Source organism: Mesoplodon bidens (assembly GCF_964165515.1).
Source record: "Mesoplodon bidens genome assembly, chromosome: 18".
In the NCBI taxonomy this organism is placed as follows: Eukaryota; Metazoa; Chordata; class Mammalia; order Artiodactyla; family Ziphiidae; genus Mesoplodon; species Mesoplodon bidens.
In genome coordinates this window covers 52,824,674-52,848,366 of record NC_138175.1, presented here as the reverse complement: position 1 = coordinate 52,848,366, position 23,693 = coordinate 52,824,674, and the positions used below count along the sequence as shown (strand labels likewise).

At 53.8% G+C, this 23,693-nt stretch overlaps 1 protein-coding gene across 1 annotated transcript; it reads right to left on the bottom strand.

The window, feature by feature from the left end:
• Positions 1-1,388: 1,388 nt before the first annotated feature.
• EHD2 (EH domain containing 2) lies at positions 1,389-20,457 on the bottom strand. The gene is made up of 6 exons (XM_081217904.1): positions 20,337-20,457; positions 17,889-18,349; positions 17,261-17,358; positions 12,592-13,004; positions 5,641-5,805; positions 1,389-3,195 (listed from the first exon to the last, which is right to left on the bottom strand). Exons 2-6 carry the CDS (start codon positions 18,290-18,292, stop codon positions 2,644-2,646), a joined length of 1,632 nt encoding a protein of 543 aa, XP_081074030.1. The 5' UTR covers positions 18,293-18,349; positions 20,337-20,457; the 3' UTR covers positions 1,389-2,643.
• Positions 20,458-23,693: the final 3,236 nt, after the last annotated feature.

Here is a 23,693-nt window from a genome sequence, read left to right as displayed (position 1 = left end):
CTCTAGCCCTAGGCGAAATACCTTTCCCGACCGCCTAGGAATACTTTTTAAATCTGAGTATCATTTTTAAGTTGTTGAATTTTTTAAAAATCTAACTTTCTTAAAAAAGAAAAGTTATACCCGTCAGTGTCAGATTCGGCACACGAGACTTTCCAATCTCAGAACGTTTGACCTGTCAATGTTCCAAACCTAGAATCTTGGAAATCAGAGAGTTTTCGGAATGTCGAGGTTGGGAGCACAGAACATTTACGTGCGAGAAATGTTAGAAACATACATTATTAGAACCCTAGAAGCACAGGCTCAGAATCATTAATCTTGGGTAAGTTACATAGTTGTGCCTCAGTTGCTGCATCCGTAAAATGGGGGCGATAATGGTTCATCTGCCTCATAGGTTATTCTGGAGATTAAACAAGGTAATATATACAAAACCCTTAAGATTGTGCCGGGATCTAAATGTTAACTATTGTTATTACCTCGTCCCCTGAGACTTTATCTTAGAATCAATTAATCTATGCTGTTTACAAGTAAGGAAGGGAGCTCAGATGCCCTTGGGCCCTGGCAACCATCCGTAGGGATCCAGAGCCTCATAAGGCCGTTCTCCACTCGAAAAGGAAAAAGGCACAGAGAAGGAAGGCGCCACGCGGGGGTTCACACAGCGGAACTCGGCCTGGGGAAGGTGACAGGCCCGGGATTTGGCCCTGAAGAACTGATCACCCACCAACTGGGGCAGGGGTTTCAGCGACCGGCCAGCCTAGCTGTCGTGTGTCCACGAGGGGGCGCCGGGAGCCGCGCCACCGGGCGCGCGTGGGCGGGGAGGGCGCGAGGCCAGCGTGTCCCGGGGGCCGTGGGTGTGGCCTTGGCTGTGAGTCGGCGGGACCACGAGCGGGGTTCCCCCTGGGCGTGAGGGAGCGCGTGCGCACACTTTGGTGGTCCTGATGGGCAGCATCACCTCCTCCCCCTCCGGGAGCCCGCTTGTCCTCGGTGTTAACGTGTCAGGAGCTGTGTACCCAGGTTGTGTGGGTGGACGTCGGCGGGCAGGGAGGAGGACGGGGGCACCTTGTAACCAAGTTGGCACACACACACATACACACAACCCCACGGCCCAGGGCTTGGTTCCCAGGCCCCCGCGGCAGGAGGTTTGAGGGAGGGATGTCCCAGAGGGAGGGCCTCAGAGTAACTTTTCTTCGGAAAATATGTCGGTCTGGTCCCCAGCCCAGGCCTGAGTCATCAGGCTCCCGCAGCATTGAGTCACGGCCTCCACCTCTGCCCCTGAGAGCTTGGAGGGTACCCCCCTGAAGTTCTGCCCAGGGCTCTCCTTGCCCAGGGGGTTTGGGGGGGAGAGCGACCCCCACCTCTAACCCATCCCAAGACAGCCTGACTCCCACAGGGAAAGAAGCCATGGCTTTATTTGCACTGTGGGAACGCTATCACGTTCACAGTCCCCTCCCAGGCACGGGGTGAGGGGTGATGGGCGTGGGAATCCCCGCGAGCACCCTGGAGGGGGCATCGTCCCCATCTGTTTCGCGCTTCCCCATCTTTTCCGTGTGGTCCCCCACCAGGGTCAAGCACTAATACGTAGTGAAGGCAGGAAAAGGTGTGTGTGTAGGGGGGTGAGAGTTCCCTTTAGGGGAGGGGAGGGAGGGTTGTAGCACCAAGAGCCCCTCCCCCCACGCCGTCCCTGGAAAGGGGACTAAAATAACATCCTGAGGCCTATCTGGCAGGGGCTCCACTTAAATATGGACTGATGGTGGGCCGAGAGGCTGTGCCCCAGCAGAGTCTAAACTTCGGACCACCAGCTGTGGGAGCCTGAGGCGGGGGGAGCAGGCTGGGCTTTCAATCCAGGGCAGGTGAGTGGAGGACAGAAAGGCCTCAGAGTGGACGCCTTCTGGGAGGAGCAGGGATGGAAGGCGGGGTTTGGTCTGCAGAGGAGCCTTCTTAAAGAAAGGGGTGGGGCAGGGACTGGGGGGAGGGGCTGGGGGGCCAGCTGAGGAAGTAGGAGGTTTGTCTCCCCCCTGAGCCCCCACTGGTGCCAAGACCTGAGGACACCACGGGGTGGAGGGTCCCCGCCTGGCTGGGCAAGAGGAAGCAGGGCAAGGGGACCCCTGTTAGTCATTTCAACCAAGTGGCCGCTCACTTATGAGGGGTCCTGCTCAGAATCAGGGATCAGACGGGTTAGGCCTGGGTGTGTGTCTCTGTGTGTTTGAGTGATTCTGTAGGGGCTCTCTCCTGAGAATGTCAGCTCCATGAGGGCATATAGAGGTGTCTGTTTTGCTCTCTGCTGTAATCCCCAGTGCCTAGAAGGAGCCCTGAACATAGTAGGTGCTCAGACAAATATTTGAATGAATGATGCACGGATGGATGCTTCTGTGTGTGTGTGTGTGTGTGTGTGTGTGTGTATTAGTGTTGGAATGATGTGCTAAGTGTACGTGAGGGTAGAGGTGTGAAGGGTGGGCAGAGAAGCCTTGCCCCTCCCCTGGTCCCCACTGTTTGGTAGTGGGGGGCAGAGGGACCCCCATCCTTACAGCTGGGAGAGTGGGCAGGCAGGGTGCACGTGGGCTGGGGTGGGGGTGTGCGTGCAGCCATCCGGAGCTGGGGAGCCACAGCAGGGCAAGAGGGAGGAAGGGCCGGCAGGCAGTGGCTGGCTCACTCAGCGGAGCCCTTGTGGCGCCGCTTGGAAGGTGGCACCAGGCGGCGGGGCAGGTTGGTGGGCAGCCCGTGGCCCTCGAGCTTGGCCTCGATGAGGTGGCTGGCCAGGGCGAACTCCTCGTCGTCCAGCATGCCATCTCGGTCAACATCGCTCAGCTTCCAGATGCGGCCCAGCACAGAGTTGGGGAGCTTGGTACCCACCATCCAGGTCTTGGCCTTGGTGCCGCTCAGCTTGCCATCAGACGGCGCCAGGTTGTAGAAGATCTCGTCATATTTGGACTTGTCCTTGGTCACCACCCACTCACTCTCATCATCCGAGCCCTCCTCGCCGTCCTCCAGGGCCTCGTCAGGCCCCCGCTCCACGAAGGGGCCCATGTGGGTGCCCTCGAAAGCGCCCCCCTGCACACCCACATCTGTGCTTTCCAGCTCCTCCTGCCGGAGCAGGGGCATGAGCTTGGCAATGTCGTGGGTCAGCATCTCATCCAGCGCCTCCAGCAGCTTTGGCTTCAACGAGTGGAACTTGGTGAAGTCGTGGGCCATCAGCAGCTCCTGTGGGGAGGGGAACACAGAGAAGTCAGGGGGCACCATCCCGAAGCCCCCCAGCCCCGTGCTGGCTCCGGGACACTTGGGCAGCTCTTGACAGAGAGGTGCAGAAGTATTTGATTATCTGAACACCGCAATCCGCTTGGGTACCCACCACTCAGAAGAGACTTGGGCAGCAAGGTCCCACAGTGTCCCTCACCCCACCCAGTGCCAGGCATGACCCCAGAATCCCTGGACAGTAGGGAGAGCAGGGGCCTTTCACCAGCTGGTAGAGAAGGATTTCAACATTTTGACATCAGCCACGGCTTTACCAGAGTGCACCCGTCAGCCCTCAGTCCTGCACACCCTCTACGGCACCCCAGCTGCCCAGTCAGCATCCCCACCATTATGCAAGTTGAGAAAATGCAATTCCTGCCAGCCTGCTGGCTCTGTTACCCCACCACACAGAAAGGGCTAAGTGGCTTGCTCCATATTTGGAGGTTAGGTTTGGGATGGACAGGTCATCAGGAGATCCTGGGACTACTCCCCACCCCCGGGGCAAGAAGTCATCTGGTGCTAGAGCCACTGCAGGGCTGGGTTTGTGGTCACGCTGCTTCTCACACGTGCAGCTGTTAAAGCGATTGCACCAGAAGGGTTGCAGCAAAGACCGATCCATATCGCAGCACCACATTAATTTCCAGAGTCAAGGCAGAGAGCTCCACTGATGATGACCATAAAAGACGGGGGTGTGATTAATGGTGATGAGTAGGGAGGACTCCAGGGCCAGGCTGCTCAGGTTCCAGCCCAGCTCTGCCACTTGGGAGCTGTGTGTCCTCAGTCAAGTGACTTGACCTCTCTGGTTTCCCTGTCAGTTCCCAGATTTGTAAAACAGGTTGAGAACTAGCACTCCCCTCACTGGGAGGTGGGAAAGGCTCAATGAATTCATCTGGATGAAGTGCTCAATAAATGTCAGCGTAATATTCACAGCTGCTCTTTATCTAGCCCAGCGGCTCTCAACCAGGGATGATGGTGTCCCCCAGGGGGCAGTGGGCAATATCTGGAGACATTTTTGATTGTCACAACTCGGGGGTGCTACTGGCATCTAGTGAATAGAGGCCAGGGATGCTGCTAAACAGCCTGCAATGCACAGGACACCCCCTACAAGGAAGAATTATCTGGCCCCAAATGTCAGGAGTGTGGAGGCTGAGAAACCTTGATTCGGCCCAAACTCTGTGCCAGACACTGTCTAAGGAAGTCGCGAACACTAGCCAGTTAAGCATCCAAGGTAGATACTATCAGAATGCCAATTTTCCAGTTGAAGAAACTGAGGCTCAGAAAAGTTAAGTGACTTGACCAGGTTCACAGAGCTAGTCAGTGACCAAGGCGAAATTCATTCTATTATTATTCTTCGGTATTGGACTAGAAATATCTAAGACCTAAAGGTCACAGGCTTCCAGTATCAGCCTAACACAACCTCAAAACAGAGCCTGGGCTAGGGGCACTAGTCCTCGCCTCCATGCCTGAGCCTGGACCTCTGTCCCCACATCCATTGGTCACTCCTGCCCTGCCCACCTCCTGCGGCTCTTCATTTACCCCAGGCTGCCACACCCAGACTCAGTGCTTTCCCCGACACTGGTTAATCCTAGGCCTGGACATGTGAGGAGCCTCCGGTTATCCCCCAATATCCATCTTCCTTTCTTCCTCAGTATGGAATCCCTGAATGTTACCTGGGCATCTGGCCACCTAGAGAAAAGACTACATTTCCCAGCTTCCCTTGCAGCAGCTGTGGCCATGTGACTAAGTTCTAGCCAACTGGATGTCAGTACAAGTTGCACATGCAACTCTAGAATTGCCCTGTTCAATACAGTAGCCACATGTGGTTATTTAAATTTAAATTAGTTAAAATTAAAAACAAAAATTTCAGTTTTAATGTGGCTAGTGGCTACCACATTGGACAGCACGGCATAGAAAGTCACCATAGAAAGTACTATTGGACAGCACTGTTCTAGTAAGTGTTCTTAAAGAGAGAGACTGTACCATTAGCTTCCCCTCCCACCCCGCTCCTCCCCCTCTTCTTGCTGGCTGGAATGCAGACACAATGGCTGGAGTTTCCACAGCCATTTTGTACCATGAGGGGGTTCTTGGGACTGGAGGCCAGACTTGGAGGAGAATTAAGACAGAAGGAGACTGGGTCCCTGGCTCTGTAAAGCACCAAACCAGCCCTGGACCATATTCCAGGACATTTATGAAGGAGAGAAATAAACTTCTATCCTAACTAAGCCACAGTTGCTTTGGGTTTGCTGTTCACTCCCTTAATTCACAAAACCACGCTCCCACAGAATCATTTGCGGGAAGTGCTTTCAGGAATCTGCCATCCATCCCTCTAGTTTTCAAGGTCCCATCCCGGAGCCCATGGAAGCCAACCTTCCCATCACATCACCCCTGCTGCCTTGCTCCTGGGTGGCCTCCCACCTGCATCTTCTGGCAGTCCGGGAAGTCACCAGGAGATATGTGATGCTCCAGTTGAATCTTGGCAAAGATGACAGGCAACTTGAGGATCAGCTGCTTCTTCTTGTTCTCCTTCCCAAACACGGAGGGCATCTCCTTCTTCAGGTAGCTGATGATGTAGGTGTGAACCTGTGGGGAGGAGAGTTCTCACCTGAGCCTGCCTCACAGTCACCCGCTGCCTCACAGTCACCCGTGGGGCTCGTTAAAACATGGGTTGCCCGGAGTTTCTGATTCACTAGGTCTGGGGTGGGGCCTGAGAATGTGCATTTCTAACAATTACAGGTGAGCTGCTGCTGCCGTGGTTACAAGGGCTTCCCATCTCTTCTAGGTACTCTCAGCCCCTCCCATGGCATAAACCTCCCTCCATGTCCACTGCCAAATCTACATACCAGCCCTGGCCTCTCCCTGGAGCTCAAGACTCAGAGCTGATTGCCTTGTCAACATTCCTGGACAGCTCTGTCTTAGGACGCCCGCAATGGAATTCAGGTCCAGCCCCCAGAGCTGTGCCACTCTCAGCTGTGCCCATCTCGGGAGACAAACGGCACCTCCACTTCTCCCTACCCAGTGGAGCCCAGAAATCTGGAAATCATTCCTGATTTGATTCTCTCTCCTCACTGGCCACATCTATTTCATCAGCGAGCCCCTTTAACTCCTAGATCTCTCTTCTACTTTTCCATTTCTCTGCACCTCAGTTGCTGTACCCCCAATCCCAGCAGTCCCATCATTTGCCTGGGGGGACACACCAGTCACCCCACTGGACTCCTGGCTTTCCCTCTGGCCCCTCCAGCCCCTCCAATCCTTTCCCCATGAAGTAGCAGCTGGAGGGTCGTTTTTGTTTTGTTTTGTTTTGCTTTTTTTTTTAATTAAAAAAAATTAATTCAGTCAATCTGACTTTTTTTTTTAAGAAGGATATTAATTTATTTATTTTTGCTGTGTCGGGTCTTTGTTTCTGTGTGAGGGCTTTCTCTAGTTGCGGCGAGCGGGGGCCACTACTTTTCATCGCGGTGCGCGGGCCTCTCACTATCGTGGCCTCTCTTGTTGCAGGGCACAGGCTCCAGACGCGCAGGCTCAGTAGTTTTGGCTCAGGGGCCTAGTTGCTCCGCGGCACGTGGGATCCTCCCAGACCAGGGCTCAAACCTGTGTCCCCTGCACTGGCAGGCAGATTCTCAACCGCTGCACCACCAGGGAAGCCCTGTTTTGCTTTTTTAAGGAACAAGTGCCGGCACCATGAGACACTGCTACTATGTATCAATTTGCTTCTTATCAAAGTGCAAAATTCCTCCCACAGCTGACAAGGCCCTACTTCAGCAATTCTCAAAGCGTGGCCCAGGGGTCCCCGAGACCCTTTCAGGGATTTGCAGACTCAAAACTATTTTCATAAGAATATTAAGGTGCTGTGTGTCTTTTTAACTCTCATTTCCTCCCCAGCAGACAGTCGAGTTTTTAAAGGCTAAAAGATATTGCAATTGACTGCAGAAACAGATGCGCAAATCCAGATGTCTCCTCTGAAGCCAGACATTAAGGAGATTTGCAAACATGTAAAACAGGGCCACTGTCCTCCCTAAGTTGGGTTTTTTTGGGGGTTTGGAAAACAGTTAATCTTCATACAACATCTGTTACTTAGGTTAACAGGTAGTAGATTTTTTCTTGCTATTTTAAATGATCTTACAATGTTAATTATTATCATTATCTGTTCATTAGTATACATCCACATGATCAAAATGTATAGGTAACATTTATAATAAATGTTACTTATTAATAAGGATATAAGTATTGTTTGGGAATTCCCTGGCGGTCCAGTGGTTAGGACTCTGTGCTCTCACTGCTGAGGGCAAAGGTTTGATCCCTGGTCGGGGAACTAAGATCTCACAAGCCACGCGGCACAGGTGAAAAAAATAATTATATAAGTATTGTTGGTTAATTAATATTATGAGAGAAATAAATATGAAACGTTTTCTCAGTATTAACTTACTTTTAATTTTTTTTTTGGATGTAACGCGAGGCTTGTGGGATCTTAGTTCCCCGATAAGGGACTGAACCCAGGCCATGGCAGTGAAAGTGCTGAGCCCTAGTCACTGGACCGCCAGGGAATACCCTCAGTTTTAACTTCTAATATGGTTAATACAGAAAGATTTAATCCGTGTACATACAAACTCTTTGGGGGCCTCAATAATTTTTAAGAGTGTAATGAGAGGCTGAGACTGCTCTACACGACTTGGCCGCTTCATGCAAGTTTATCTCCCTCCATCTGCTCCAGCTTCCTCACCTGCCATCCTTTTTTTATCAGCATGCCAACCACTTTCCTACCTCAGGGCCTTTGCACGAGCTACTCCCCGCCTGGAACTCTGCCCTAGTCTCCCAACAACTGGCTCCTTCAGCTTCTTTTTTTTTTTATGGTACATGGGCCTCTCACTGTTGTGGCCTCTCCCGTTGCGGAGCACAGTCCCTGGACGCGCAGGCTCAGTAGCCATGGCTCACGGGCCCAGCCGCTCCGCGGCATGTGGGATCCTCCCGGACTGGGGCACGAACCCGTGTCCCCTGCATCGGCAGGCAGACTCTCAACCACTGCGCCACCAGGGAAGCCCCTTCAGCTTCCTTTTGATGTCACCTCCTCACAGAGGCCATCCTATGGGAAGCAGGTGCCGCAAGCACCATCATCCAATTCCTTTCTACCTTTACTTTTATTGTTTCATTCACAGCACTTATCACAATTCATCATTATTTCATTTATCTGTTAGTTTACTTATTCTGTCTCCTTCCATCAGAATGTGAGCTTCAGGAGGGCTGGGACCTTGTCTGTTCCCTCTGTCCACAGCGCCGGCACAGTGTGCAGAGAAAAGACTCAAGAAATATTTGTGGAATAAACCAATGAACTTGAGAACCTTTGAGCCACGATCTCATAAGTTATCAAAAAGCAAACAAGGAGGGGCTTCCCTGGTAGTCCAGGGGCTGAGACTCTGCACTCCCAATGCAGGGTGCCCGGGTTCAATCCCTGGTCAGCGAACTAGATCCTACATGCTGCAACTAAAAGATCCCATGTGCCGCAACTGAAGATCCTGCACGCTGCAACGAAGATCCCTCACGCTGCAACTAAGACCCGCCGCAGCCAAATAAATAAATATTTTTATAAAAAAAGCAAACAAGGAGAGGAAAAAAGATGAGCATTCATATGTCCTATTTTTAATAGGAAGCTCAATAATTAAATGGATAGGCTTAAATAAAAATAGAGGGCTTCCCTGGTGGCGCAGTGGTTGAGAGTCCGCCTGCCGATGCAGGGGACACGGGTTCGTGCCCTGGTCCAGGAAGATCCCACGTGCCGCGGAGTGTCTAGGCCCATGAGCCATGGCCACTGAGCCTGCGCGTCCGGAGCCTGTGCTCCGCAACGGGAGAGGCCACAACAGTGAGAGGCCTGCGTACCACAAAAAAAAAAAAAAAAAAAGAATATATCTCGAAAAAGACACAAGAAACTACCCACGGGGGTTGCCTGCAGGGAAGAGAACCTGAGAGCCATTGGGGTCAGAAGCGGGAGGGGGCACGTTTGACAGAACATGAGTGCCTTCCCATGAGATGGTCTTAAATGTTCAATTAAAAGCACTTGTTAAAAAGCCCTTTTAGGGCTTCCCTGGTGGTGCAGTGGTTGAGAATCTGCCTGCTAATGCAGGGGACATGGGTTCGAGCCCTGGCCTGGGAAGATCCCACATGCCGCGGAGCAACTAGGCCCGTGAGCTACAACTACTGAGCTTGTGCGTCTGGAGCCTGTGCTCCACAACAAGAGAGGCCGCGATAGTGAGAGGCCCGCACACCGCGATGAAGAGTGGCCCCCGCTTGCTGCAACTAGAGAAAGCCCTCGCACAGAAACGAAGACCCAACACAGCCAAAAGTAATTAAATAATTTTTTTTAAAAAAGTAACAAATGTTCAAGTACAATTGGTGTCTTAAAAAAAAAAAGATACTATGCTATCTCTCAAATAATAGGTATTGAATAAAATTAAATTAATAAAAAAAAGCACTCATTAAAAAGTCCTTTTAATGAAGAACCTAGAGGCAGGACAGGAATAAAGACGCAAATGTAAAGATGTAGGACTTGAGGACACAGGGAGGGGGAAAGGGTAAGCTGGGACGAAGTGAGAGAGTGGCATGGACATATATACACTACCAACTGTAAAACAGAGAGCGAGTGGGAAGCAGCCGCATAGCACAGGGAGATCAGCTCAGTGCTTTGTGACCACCTAGAGGGGTGGGATAGGGAGGGTAGGAGGGAGACGAAAGAAGGATGAGATATGGGGATATATGTATATGTATATGTATAGTTGATTCACTTTGTTATAAAGCACAAACTAACACACCATTGTAAAGCAATTATACTCCAATGAAGATGTTAAAAAAAAAGTCCTTTTAATGAGTCATAGGTTTAGAATGCTAAACATTTTGGTGGCACCTTGGCTGGCTCTGAATCCTCATCTCCCATCTCCACCACCCTGGGCTCCTTGTTCAAGCATGTCCCGGCCTCAGGGCCTTTGCGCTTGCTGTTCCCTCTGCCTGGGTATGGTCTCCCCCAGATCTCCACTCTGCTCACCGCTTCCCCTCCTTCAGGCCTCTGCTCAAACATCGCCTCCTCTAGGAGACCTTCCCCAATGACCCTAAAATAGCCTCTCACCAGTCTCTCTGCTTCATTTTTCTTCATAATCCTTATTACATACAATATAATATTAGAAATTAATTTGTTTAACATCCACTTCCCAATTAAAAAGCAGTTCTACAAGAAAAGAAACTTTATCTGGTTTTGTGCCCTGTTCTGTCCCCAGGACCTAGAACAGTGCAGGAGCACACTGTAGGCGCTCAATAATGGGTTGTTGAATTAATGCCATCGAGTCACCTCAGCGAGCTCGGTATGAAGGTTCACGGCACCTTTAGAATCAGAACCTCCCAAGACCTTGGCCTCAAGTGTCACATCACAGTGAAATCGCCCCTTCTAGCAGCAGCTACCACTTCAACCAAAGGGCAGAGCCAGAGGACTCATCCACATCCACATCAGACACTGGGACAGACAGGGAAACTGAGGCACAGAGGGGTAGTTACCAAGAGTGCGGAAAGGCCTTGTACTGTTGGGGAGAGCATATGGGGAGGTAAACGGTGTGTGCTGCTGTTTGGTGGCTGGACCAAGTGTGGCAGAATCACACGTGGGGGATGAGCGGGTGACACGGGGCAGGGGGGAAGCAACAAGGCTTGGTCATTGTAGACCCTGTGTCTTGATTGGTACTGGGGAGCCATAGATGGATTTGCAGGAGGAAGGGGAAGGAGTGGTCTGCAGGTCTGAGAAGGCCAATCAGGGCAGGGGTGTGGCCAGGCCGGTGGGTGGGGCCTGCGAGAGCGGGCCAATGGGGAGAGGGGGCGGGGCCTAAGGGCGGCTCCTCGGGAACCCAGAAGACAGGAGGAGGCCAGGCACTAATGGCTTTTCCAGAGAGGAAGCCGTGGAAGGTGCCAGGAAGAGATAACGTGGGTGGGCGGGGTGGGCCGGGGCGCGGGTCCCGGACTCCGGGGTTTGTCTGGGTTTCCGGAGCCACCTCCTGCGTGGTGGGGGCACCAGGTGTCCGGCCCCACCCCACCCCTGGGTCCCACGGACCCTGGGCTCCCCCTCCCGCTGCTGTCTGCTTCCCCGAGGGACCTAGGGGACCGGGGTCGTAGGGGAAGAGGGTGACCCAGGGGGAGACTGAGGGAGGGAGGGGGGACTGAGAGAGGGAGAATGGAGAAAGACAGAAAAGAGAATGAATGAGGGAAGAGAAGAGGAAAAGAAGAGAGACAATAAGGGGGAGAGAGAGAAACTGAGAAAGAGGTAGAAATGAGATGTAGAGAGAGAGACACACACACACACAGAGACAGAAAGACGGACGGAGACAGTCCAGGGCCTGGGCAGAGGACGAGAGAAAGGTGGATTCTGGAGCCCTCAGGAGCCGACCACACTGGGCGGCTCCCTCCCAAGGAGGATTCCTGGGGTGGGGGTGGGGCTCTGACTCACCCCCTCTGTGCAGCTCCTTAAACCAACACCTCAGGCTCCTCCATCCCCCATAACCTTCCAGGCCTCCCTGCCTGCCCAGCTTCCTGCCCCACCTCCACCCTGGCAGGCAGCCTCCCCTGTGAATGTTCCAGTCGTCCTCCAAAACGCTCTTAAACCAGTGTTCTGCCCTCCCAGTCCCGGAGGCCCTCTCTTGATCCAGGCTCCTCCTGTTCCTCAATCCCCAGCCTCCTCCCTGGTCTGGGAGCCGAGTCTCACTGCCCTTGAATCCACCCTCCAGAAGGCAGCTAGAGTCTGACCCGGTCCCTCCCCTGTTCTGAATCCTTCCATGGCTCCCCAGTGCCCTCAGGACAAAGCACAAGCTCCAGGCCACAGCCCTGGGTGATCTCTCACCCACCCCACCCCACCCCTGACCCTAGCCTCAGATTCAGTTACTCCCACTGTCTACATTGGCTTCAACACTGACATTTTTTCCTCTTCCTTGAACTGGCCATGTTCTCATCTCCAGTCCCCACACTTGCTGGTCCTGCTTTCTAGAATCTCTTCCCCTCTTTGTCCTCCTCATCCTCCGGTTTGCAGCTCAGATGCCCTCTCCTCCAAGAAGCCCTCCTGGATTTCCACTGGGCTCCCCAGTCTCAGCCCTGACCATGTTGGATGGTCACTGTCTGGGGATGGGGTGGTCTTCTCCCCTGGACTGCCTTGGTCACTGCTGTGTTCCCAGCACCACCCAGCACAGGGCCAGGCACAGCAGGAGAACTTTCTCAGATTAGAGAACTTAACTAATCAGAGAGTTGATGCCAGGGACCAGCAGTCAAGTAGAGGAGGATCAGAGGAAAGGCAAAGAGCTGCCGCTACCTCCCCAGCCCCGGTTACTGCTCAGCCAGCCCCCCATTACTGCTCACCCGCACCAGCCGGGCCCTCTTCACCAAATCATTGAGCTTGCGCAGTGCGGCGTGGCGCGGCAGGCCCTGGATGTCGCGGAAGAGGTCCTGCTCCTCCAGCTCGAAGAGGCGCCGGTTGTCAGGTACCAGGAGGGGCTGGGACCAGAAGGAACCGATGTAGACGCGCAGCACCTCGGGTGTGCCCACCACCTTGCCCAGCGCCCACATGAGCGCCCCGTAGACGCGCATCAGCTGCTGCGTCTCCACCATGTCGGCCTTGTTGAGCACCACGCGGATCTTGTCCTCGTGGCCTCGCAGGGCGCCGATGGCCTCCGAGAACTCGTCTGAGATCTCCAGCTTGTGAGCATCGAAGAGCAGGATGATGAGGTCCACGCGCTCGGCGAACCAGCGCAGCACTGCCGGGAAGTCGTAGCCTAGGGGGAGGGGGTGGTACAGGGGCGCCGGGGGCAGAGGTCAGCACCCGAGCCTCCAGCCACTGGGATGCAGCCATTCCTCTGGACTCAAGTTAGACTGTACCGGATGTTCAGGTTGTTAACCTTCGAAATTTTTGTCTATGAGAAACAGCTGAGGCCCCAAGAGCGCCCCACAGCTCTGTCTCCACAGCCCTCAGAATTTCCCCCATCACCCTGGCCCCCGTCTCTCAGGCCATCTGACTACAGGGGACAACCACCCCCTCCCCTTTTTTTTTTTTTTTGCAGTACGCGGGCCTCTCACTGTTGTGGCCTCTCCCATTGCGGAGCACAGGCTCCGGACGCGCAGGCTCAGTGGCCATGGCTCACAGGTACAGCAGCTCTGCAGCATGTGGGATCTTCCTGGACCGGGGCACGAACCCGTGTCCCCTGCATCGGCAGGCGGACTCTCAACCACTGCGCCACGAGGGAAGCCCCGCCCCCTCCCCTTTTTTACTCGTTCTTTAGGCAGATATTCGCAGCGGGCATTGGTCCAGTTATTGAAACACTGAAGTGTTCCTAACAGACTCGCTGTGCTTCTATGGACAACCCACCCCACCCCCCGCAAGGCCCCCGAGTGCCTCCATCACCCCAGCCCCGCCCCAGGATCTGTCAGATATCCCCACCATCCAGCAACGAAAGATTTCACTCGGGCCCTGGTTATGCTCTGGCCACAGCAGATGTTAAATATCTTCAATTTATTAACAACATTTACTGAGTCTTCTGTGTGCCAGGCCCTGTCCTGGGCACTGGGGGTCCCACAGAGAACACTCAGACAAGGTCCTCGCCTTTGTGGGGCACCCATCCCAACAGCTGGCTCCTGGGTCCATTCATTCATTCCTTTCACCTTTCACTTCCTCACTCACTCATTCATTCACGCTGTTTGCTTTTTTTGCTGGTTCGCTCATTCATTCAGCAACAAGTGACGCTTGGGAGAGAAGAGAGGAGCAGTTGAGACCCCCCCCCCCCGACTTGGCAGTTGGGAAGACCCGCGTTTGAATCCTGGCTCCGCCCCCATCAGCTAGGTGACCTCAAGCAAGCAGGTAACCTCTCTGAACCCGTTTCCTCCTCAGTAAAATGGAAATCATCATAGGACCTACCTCCTAGAACTGTGTGAAGATTAAAAGAATACACATGAGGGGACTTCCCTGGTGGCCCAGTGGTTAAGACTCCTTGCTTCCAATGCAGGGGGCGCGGGTTCGATCCCTGGTGGGGGAACTAAGATCCCACATGCCGCATGGCCAAATAAATAAATAAAATTTAAAAAAAATTTTTTAAAGTAATACACATAAAAAAAAAATAAAAAAATAATAATAAAGTAATACACATAAGCTAAGATATATAAAGAGCTTAAACAGTGCCTGACACTGAACTATACACTTAAAATGAGTGAGCTTTAGGCATGTAAATTATACCACAATAAAACTCTTATAAAAAAAAAACGGTGCTAGGCGCATGGCAAGCACTCAACAAACATTCCTCATGATGCCTGCAAGGCGCCGTTGGGGGGTCTTCCAGGAGCCACCCCCAGGGCCGCCTGCTCTGTGCTGGGGACACAGTGTGGCTCAGGCAGCCCCAGGTCTGTCCTTACTGGGCTCACAGTCCAGAGTGGTCAGGCTGGGATGCAGCAGCCCAGAGGGGAGCGCCTGACCCAGGCTGGGTGGTCAGGGAGGGCTTCCAGGAGGAGGGAACAGAGTGGCAACCTGGGGGATGAGGAGTTAACTGGCAGAACAGGGAGCCATCGCTGATGCACCCGAAGTCACCTCATGCCCTTCCCGATTCAACTTATTGAATCTTCAAAACGACCCCAGGAGACAGGCACTCTTATGACCCCCATTTTCCAAAAGGGGAAACTGAGGAACAGAGAGGTTAAGGGATTTACTCCAGATACGCAGGTAGGAAGCAACAGAGCAGCAGCCCCGTGGGCCTCCACGCTCTGCTGGGGAGCTGGTGCCAGGCCAATCCTGCATGGGAGGAAGCAGGCTCCTGCAGCCACTGGGGACTGGATGGGATGGGGTGGGCGTGGGTGACACTGTTTTCGGGGAGAAAGGGCCAGGTCACCAGAGGGACAGCAGCTGGGGCCCCTCCTCCCTCCCCAATGTCTACAGAAACACACACAGTGGCCCGGCTTTGGAAAGTGTGTCTCATGCAGGGAGGGACGGAGGGAGGGAGGTTGAGTCAGCGCGGGAACGGGAGACGTGGCAGAGAGGCACCCGGGGGCGCACCACGACAGCCTCGCAGAGGAAAAGCAGTCATCATGGGCACTTCCACAGCACCTAGTGTGTGCCACATACTGCTCTAAGTGCTTCACACATTTTGACGTTTAAATTGAACCCTCAGGGCAACCTATGAGGCTGATACTATCACGTTCCCGTTTTACAGATGAGAAAACTGAGGCATGGAGAGGTTAAGTGGCTCAGCCAAGGTCCCACAGTTTAGGAGCAGAGGCCAGATCTGAACCCCGCCAGAAGGCTCCACTATGCTACAATCACACACGTGTGGCCTTCACAGATATTCCAGGCAGAGGCCACATGCTCCACCAGTGCACACACACATGCACACACACGTGCACACACACACTCGTGCACTCAGGAGCGTACACCTGGACACCATCAGAGCCGCACACTACAAGATGCAGACTCCCAAACACACCCCCGCTCACAATCTGGAACCTACACAGATATCCGTGGTCACGCAATTACAAAGACGTTGTGAGACCCACACAAAGTAACAGCAGCAGGCACACACAAGCCCGTGCACACTCGCACACGCACCAAACTAGAGACACAATCATATATAGTTACACAAAAGATACACTCATGCACATACACATACACCCCCCCCTCACTGTACACACAAGGGCACAACTGTATACAGAGATGCAATCCAATGCGGTCACACCACACCCAATCCAACAAAATCCCCTCAGTCCTTCCTACACGGTCACACACAGGTACAATCCCAAGCAGAGCCCTGACACCTCAGAGTCACACCCACAATGACACACTTTCCCAGACACACACTACACGATCCACGCAGTCACAGCAAAGTTCCCTTGCCCGACACGCTCACACACACGTTTCACAACCACAAATGGAGACACCACCAGTCACTGTCACACACAGTCCCACAAAGCCCCCCGGAGTCCCTCAGAGCCGCACACAAAGTCACACCCTGCCACAATCGCGGGCACAAACTCCCAGACACTCACACATACGCACACACACACATCCTTACAGACAGATGGATGGACTCTCCTCTTCCCCTACCTCTGCTGAAAGGGAAGGAGACCCTGTTCTCTGCTCTTCCCCACTTCCTTTGGGCTCCCACCCTGCACCCCTGCCCTGGCTTGGAGGCCTCCCTCCCTTCCGACTCTCCCAGGCCCACGCCCCAAGCTCCCCCACCCCACTGCTTCTGCAGCTGCCTCCTGCCTCTCTTCCGGGGAACAGGCGCCTCCTGGGCAGCGGCCAGGGGCCAGGGACTCCCGTAACTGTCCGCGCCCTCCCCCCGAGGCCCAGCCTCCTTGCCTCCCTGCAGTGGCCTCCCACTCCCCTCTGCCCCACACTGCAGCCTCCTTTGCCCCAGTTTCTGGCCTCCGAGGCCTTGCGGGCGGGACAGGGGTGGAAGGGGACAGAAGTGCTGGGTGGAATGAGGGTGGGGGCCGGGCTCCCTCGAGGCCCCGCTGGAATTCACCCCCTCCCCTCCGCGCTCCCCCTGCACAGCTGTTTATAAATTCCAGGCCGCCCTTGGCCCCCGCCCAGATTCCCCTTCCCAGGTCCTCCTCGGCCCCATCTGTGGCCCAGACACAGAGCCAAGAGCTCACACGGGCCCAGGGCCTGCCTGCCCGGCTCAGCCTCCTCGCTGGGTCTCCTGTCTCTCTGTGTCGCTGCCTCGCCCTCTGAATCTCTGTCCATCTTTGACTTTGTGTATCTCTCTCTGTCTCCCTTGATCTCTCCCCCTCCATCTTTCAGACCCACTCAGATATGCAGCTGCAGCCCGTTCGCACGTGTTCACCCACACGCCTCCCCCACCCTTCAACGTGTGCCAACATGGAGGAATCACAGCCTTCCACCAGCTCCCTTCTGCTACCCCACCAGCGCAGGGCCGGCGGACACAGGCCCAAGTCCTAGCAGAGACCCTGGGACCCTCCCCGCTCAGACCTAAGAGTCCAGGCCCCCAGCCCCTCCCCCCTCAGACCCAGAGATCCGGGCCTCACTCACCGCGGCTCACTCTCTGTTTGGCCCCCGACAGGATGCCTGGGGTGTCGATGATACTAATGCTCTCCAGGACCTGATTGGGGAGCTGGGCGCACATGAACCTGGGGTAGAGGGAAGGTCAGGGGTCAGTGCAGGGAGGGGCGGGAGGAGAGGACACATAAGAAGGGAACCCAGGACTGCACCGAGGAGAATCAGGTTCAGGGAAGGGAAGAATCTTGAAAGAGAAAAGGAAGATCAGGACAGAGAATAATAACTATAAAAAAAAAAAAATCAGAGCTGATGTTTATTGAGCACTTACTTTGTGCCGGGTGCTGTTCTAAGCACTTTGTAGGTGTTAATTCATCTAGTCCTCACAACAACCCTATGGAGTAAGGACTATGGTTATCCCCATTTTCCAGATGAGGATAGGAGAGAAACAGAGAGGTTAAGTCACTTGCCCAAGGCCACCCAGCTAGACAGCGGTTGAACCCATGCATCCCTGGCTTAACTGCTCCCCTAGAGAAGGCAGGAAGAGGAAGGATCTAGTAGAGAGAAGGGAATTGGGGCTGAAAAGGAGAGAAACAGAGGCAGGGATGGGGCAGGGTTGGGGGCCAGGGACAGGAAGATGCACTCCTGGCTCTTGGCTGCACACCTGTTGAGGAAGGTGTTCCCAAAGGGGTTGAGTTTGCGGAAGGGCTTGTCTGGGTCAACGACGAGGGCGTTGCCAGGCACGGTGCCCTCGGTGTCACCATGCATGACGGCCACGAAGCAGTCGGTGGTGGGCTCGGGCCCCACCCGGGAGCCGGGCACCTCCTGCTCCAGCAGGTACTGGATGAAGCTGGTCTTGCCCGTGCTGTACTGGCCGGCCACCAGCACCATGGGCTTGCCGTCAAAGTCAGCATCCTCCAGGGCTGGTGAATGGAAGGCCCCGAAGCGGTAGTGCTCCTCGAGAGGTAGCAGCTTTTCACGGTACAGCTCCTTGAGGGCTGAGGTCACTGTGCGGATGGCTTCGGGCTGCTGGCCCCGAGCCCCGCCCCGCTTCAGCCAGCTGAACATGGTGGCTGCACACTGCCTGCTGAGCTTGCTGATGGAGATGCACAGGGGGAGAGCTACCTGTGGGAGGAGAGGATGTTGATGGGGGACTGCCTGGAGGAAGAGGTGGAGAAGAAAGGGAGCCAGGAGGTCGAATAGATGGAGAAAGATGGTGGAATGGGTAGGGAAGAGGAGCTTCTTAGAGCACTGTTGGTGGATGGCAGGAGTTGATGGCTGAAGGAGGAAGAAGGTGATTATTCCAGCTGGAGGAAGAGAAAGAGAGTAACAATGGCATGATTGAAGAAGGGGGACTGATGGTGGAAGACCAAGAGATAAACAAAGGGAACGATGCAGAAGCTGATTGGAAAAAGTGTATTCCTTCATCTTTTTCTTTCTCCTCCACCCCTCCCATTATTTTGCACATTTTCACTGAAATCACACCATGTGTCAAGAGCTATGGATGCAGAAATACTCCAGAGACCAGCCGCCCCCACAGTCAGAGCCTCCAGTGAGGAGAGAACCTGGGCACCAAGCAGTCAATGATGCTTGGGAAATGCCGGGCAAGTGGACTTGTAGGCACCAGAGGGGGATGTGGTGAGCCAACCACAGGATTGGGAAAGCTCTGGCTGGGCTGACTTTTGAGCTGCTCCCTAAAGAGTGGGGATGACAAGGGCATTTAGGCAGAGAGGATGGGGGTGGGTATCATGACCTGGAGCTGTGGAATGGATGGACAGAGTGGCTGGACACATGGGCACAAGGATGAGAAACGAGTCTGAACTACAGCCTGGGTCCCCCAGATCATGATGGGGCTTGGGCATTCACAAGAATAGTAACATTTATGATCACTGCATGCCAGACACTGCTCTAACTCATTTAATCTTCACAAAAACCTTGTCAGGTAGGGCTATTATTATCCCCACTTTTCTGACAAGGAAATGTAAGTTCAAGAAGATAACAATAACTTGCCCAAGATCACTTTGCTAGAAAGTGCTCAAGCTGGGACTCCAGGCAACCTGACCTCAGAGCCTGCACTCCTATCATAGGTCTAAGGAGTTAGGGAGAGAAATAATTACCAACCCAACAGCAGTGAGCACTTCCAGCACCCAGACCATGTTCTCTACATTTCCTTACTATCCTTTCATGCTCTGTAGGATCTGTAGTGATGTCCCCTCTTTCATTCCTGATATCAGTCATTTGTGTCTGCTTTTTCTTTTTTTTCCCCCTTGATCAGTCTAAGTGGATGTTTATAATTGCACTGATCTTTTCACAGAACCAACTTTTCATCAGATTGGAGTCTCTAAATACCATATTCCACTAAAAGAGAAACTGAGGCTTCTTGGAGAAATGGCTGATTCTGGGGCTGAGGTGGGGAAAGAACAAGTGAGCCTGCTCAGACATAGATGGGGCATGTCACAGGGACAGATTCAGCTTGACAGGACTCCCACTGGCCAAAGATGGGACAATTTGAACATCAAAAATAACTGGAAATCAAATATGTTAAAATACATAAAATCATAATGATACTTAAAAAAGAAAAAAGGAAAAGAATTCGGGGAAGGTATGCCAGAGAGGTAAAGGAGAGGCTGGAGCCAGGACCTGGGATGTTGGCAGAGGGAGGGAGCCCTGGGTGGTGTCCTATGCAGGGAGGGACCTGGGGGACATCTTGGGAAGGACGCTTTGGGGGTGACTGGACAGGCGATAGGGTTGGTGAGGTAGGAGAGGAGCTTGTGGGTGGGAGGAGGGACCAGATAGGACAGAGATGGATGAAGGCGGTGGAGGGAGACCCCAAGGAGGGGATCCCCTCTGGCTGAGAGGATGGGGGAGTGGGAAACACTGGAAGGGAGGAGGAGAGTGGGGGACACAGTTACAGACTGGAAGGGGCTGGAGGGAGTGGGGGAGACAGGGAGGTTTCGGAAGGGAGTGGGGAGACCCGGGAGACCGTTACACGGTGACTGGGGTGGGGACTGAGGGTCTTTGGCGAGCAGGGGAATAACTCAGAGCCCAGGCAGACTCGGGGGCTCCGCGGGCGGAGGCTGGGAGGCGATAGCTGCGGTCGGGGGCCACTCACCGATGGGGCGTGCAGGCGGCTGGACCGGGCGGGCGAGCTGGGCGGGGGTCCCGCGGGGATTCAAGGCGCCCGCGGATCGGCGTGTGCTCGCGGTCCAGTCCGGAGCCGTCTGAGCCGGGTGGGGCCGAAAGCGGGGAGGAGGGACGGGAGGGGCGGGGGGTGGGGGCGGGACAAGGCGCCCTCGCCCCCCCCCCGCCCCCCCTGAAACCGGGCGCCGGGCCTCTGGCGCCCCCCGGTGGGGAGTAGCAGGGCGCCTTTGCGAGATGGGTGAGTGCGCGGGCTCCCGGTCCCGGGTTCAAACTCCATCCCTGTCTCCCTTCCTAAGATGGGAATAGTAGTAATAAAACAAGAACACCAATAATAATAATAATTTATTATCAGTTATAATAATTTTAAAACTTAAACGAGTTCATGAAGCTCCTCTGCTCACAACACTCCTTGGTTCTTCTCTCACTCCACGTAGAAGCCAAAGCCCTCAGAGTGGCCCACAAGACCCTGAACGATCTGCGAGCTCCCTTTGCCCTCAGCTCCTTCTCTCTCCGCCTCACTCACTCAGCTTCAGCCACACTGGCCTCTTCGCTGTTCCTCATACAACCTTCCAACTTCAGGGCCTTTGCACTTCTTGTTCCTCCATCTGGAATGCTGTCTCCCCCAGGGATCCAAGTGGCTTCCTCTCTCCCCTCCTTCAGGTCTCCACCCAAATGTCACCTCCTCTGAGAAGCCCTCCCTGATCTCCCACGATTTATCCATTATCGCTGCTTTATTCTTCTCTGCCGTCTTTATCACCACTCTGCATATTTTACATTTCTCTGCTTCAGCGACGGTCTCCCTCACGAGAACATGAGCTCCATGAGAGCAGGAATTTTAGACTGTCACCAAGAGAAATCGCTAATGTTCTCACACTTCGGTTGTTTTGGAATTTCTAGGGATTGTTTACTCATCGCTGATTAGACCCACAGCCAATCGTGCGCTGATACACCAGCCCCTATTACCACGTCACAAACTTGTGGATTAAAAAAAAAAATTTTTTTTTTTTTATTTGGCCGTGCGGCATGCAGGATCTTAGTCCCCCAACCAGGGATCGAACCGGGGCCCCCTGCAGTGGAAGCGTGGAGTCTTAACCACTGGACCACCAGGAAAGTACCAGACTTGTGGATTTAAAAATATATACTGATGGGACTTCCCTGGTGGCGCAGTGGTTAGGAATATGCCTTCAGGGACTTCCCTGGTGGAGCGATAGTTAAGAATCCACCTGCCAATGCAGGGGACACGGGTTCGAGCCCTGGTCTGGGAAGATCCCACATGCCGCAGAGCAACTCAGCCCGTGCGCCACAACTGCTGAGCCTGCACTCTAGCGCCCGTGAGCCACAACTACTGAAGCCCGCACGCCACAACTACTGAAGCCCGCGTGCCACAACTACTGAAGCCCGTGCACCTAGAGCCTGTGCTCCTCAACAAAGAGTAGTCCCCTGCTCACTGCAACTAGAGAAAGCCCACGAGCAGCAATGAAGACCCAACGCAGCCCCAAATAAATAAATAAATAAATAAATAAATAAATATAAATAAACTAAAAAAAAAAAAAAAAAAGAAGATGGAGAAGGCAGCCAGTGAGCTTGTAGTTTGGACACACTGTCAATCTTGGGTTCCAATCCTGCTCTGTGTCCAGGTGATCTGGGCCCTGAGGTAGCCATTCCTGGCCTCTTTTTCCAGATGGCTCAGCTGTAGAAAAGGGACCCCCCAGATGCCCACTCTGCTGCTTCTAGTGTCTAAGAACAAGTATCTAAGAAGTTTGGTCCCAGGACTTCCCTGGCGGTCCAGTGGTTAAGACTTCACCTTCCAGTGTAAAGGGTGTGGGCTGGATCCCTGATGGGGGAGCTAAGTCCCACACTGCTTTGCGGCCAAAAAACCAAAACATAAAACAGAAGCAATATTGTAACAAATTCAATAAAGACTTTAAAAATGGTCCACGTGGGAAAAAAATTAAAAAGAAGTTTGGTCCCAAGGACTAACCGTAGGAGTTGAGATCAGTTTTGATCTCCTGCCCAGGGGCCCGGGAGGGGGAGCGTCTCTGGCTCCTGCACAGCCGGCCAAGGCCTTGCTGTTATATACACCCCTCCCCACAAGCTGGATGTGCATAGGGGAAGGTGGCAGGTTCCCAGCCAGACCGCCGGGCTTGCAGCCCAGTCTGACACTTCCTGCATCCCTCGGGGCCTCGGTTTCCTCACCTGCGAGGTGGGACTATCAATTCCCACACGGGGGCTTCTGTGAGCATCAAGTAAGATAGATACGTCAGGTGAAGGGCTCGCAGCAGTGCCTTGGTAAGTGTTCTGAAAACGTTAGTCATCGTGTTCCGCTGCTTGGGCTGCATGCAGCCAGCCTTCCAGAACTGAGGCCGTGAGCAGGTGGAAATCACTGGCAAACTTCTTTACGCGGCCAGGCCACGTGAGGTCTTCCGGGAGCTTGCAGGGGATTAGAGGATGTTAAGAACTGCCATTCTCCTTCAGTGCTTTATTACGTACGCGGGGAAGTAGGTCTAGAGCTAGGAAGGGGGGCGGTCCCTCTCCTGGAGATCCCATGTATATGCTCCTCCCCCTCAAACACCCCCAGGGGCCTGAAGAGGAACCGGGAGCATCACCCTAGTTCAGCCGCCGTCACTCCCAATGGCTATGGCAGTCGCCTCCTCGCCATGTCGGTTCCCCACACGGCCGCCAGAGGGCGCCTGGGAAACCTAAAACAGCTCAGCTCTCTGCTCGGAACCCTCCTGGGGCTCCCGCCTCACGGTCAAAGCAGTCATAACCGTGGGGCTCAAGATCCTTCAGGATAGGCCCCGTTTGTTCTCTCTGACCTTACCTCTTGTCTGCACCCCCTTCTTCCCTAGGTTCCAGTCACAGGGCCTCTCCTCGCTGTTTAACATTTCCACCCACGCTCCTGCCTCAGGGCCTTTGCACTGCCTGTTCTCACTGCCTTGGGTGCTCTATCTCTAGATCTCCCCGTGGTTCCCTCCCTTATTTCATGCAGCTCTCTGCTCAAATGTCACCTCCTCAAGGAAGTCTTCCGCTCCCACCTGATTCTGAGGGCCGTCATGTGCAGTTGGGCAGGTTGTTCACTGCACAAAGCACTCACTTGTATGAAGGGGGCTGGACTCCAGGTCACATGCTGCTCTCCAAACTCTAGGAGAAAGGGGTGCTGTTTTCTAGTTCACACAAAGGGGTTCTAGGGACTAGCAGCTGCTTTGTCCACTCCTTCACTCTGTCATGGATTGAGTTGTGGCTCCCCAAAAGATATGTCAGTGTCCTAACCCCTAGTGAATCCGGTGTGAATGTGATCTTACTTGGAAATAGGGATGGAATGAAACAG

Bases quoted from the DNA above. Each gene is read 5' to 3' on its own strand.
- EHD2 (XM_081217904.1), bottom strand. From the start codon at position 18,292: ATGTTCAGCTGGCTGAAGCGGGGCGGGGCTCGGGGCCAGCAGCCCGAA. The intron at 17,359-17,888 runs GTGTGCAGCCAA...CCTCTACCCCAG, and splicing joins GGGAACACCTTCCTCAACAG to GTTCATGTGCGCCCAGCTCC. The intron at 3,196-5,640 runs GTGGGAGGCCAC...CCCTCCCCACAG, and splicing joins CGGACTGCCAGAAGATGCAG to GAGCTGCTGATGGCCCACGA.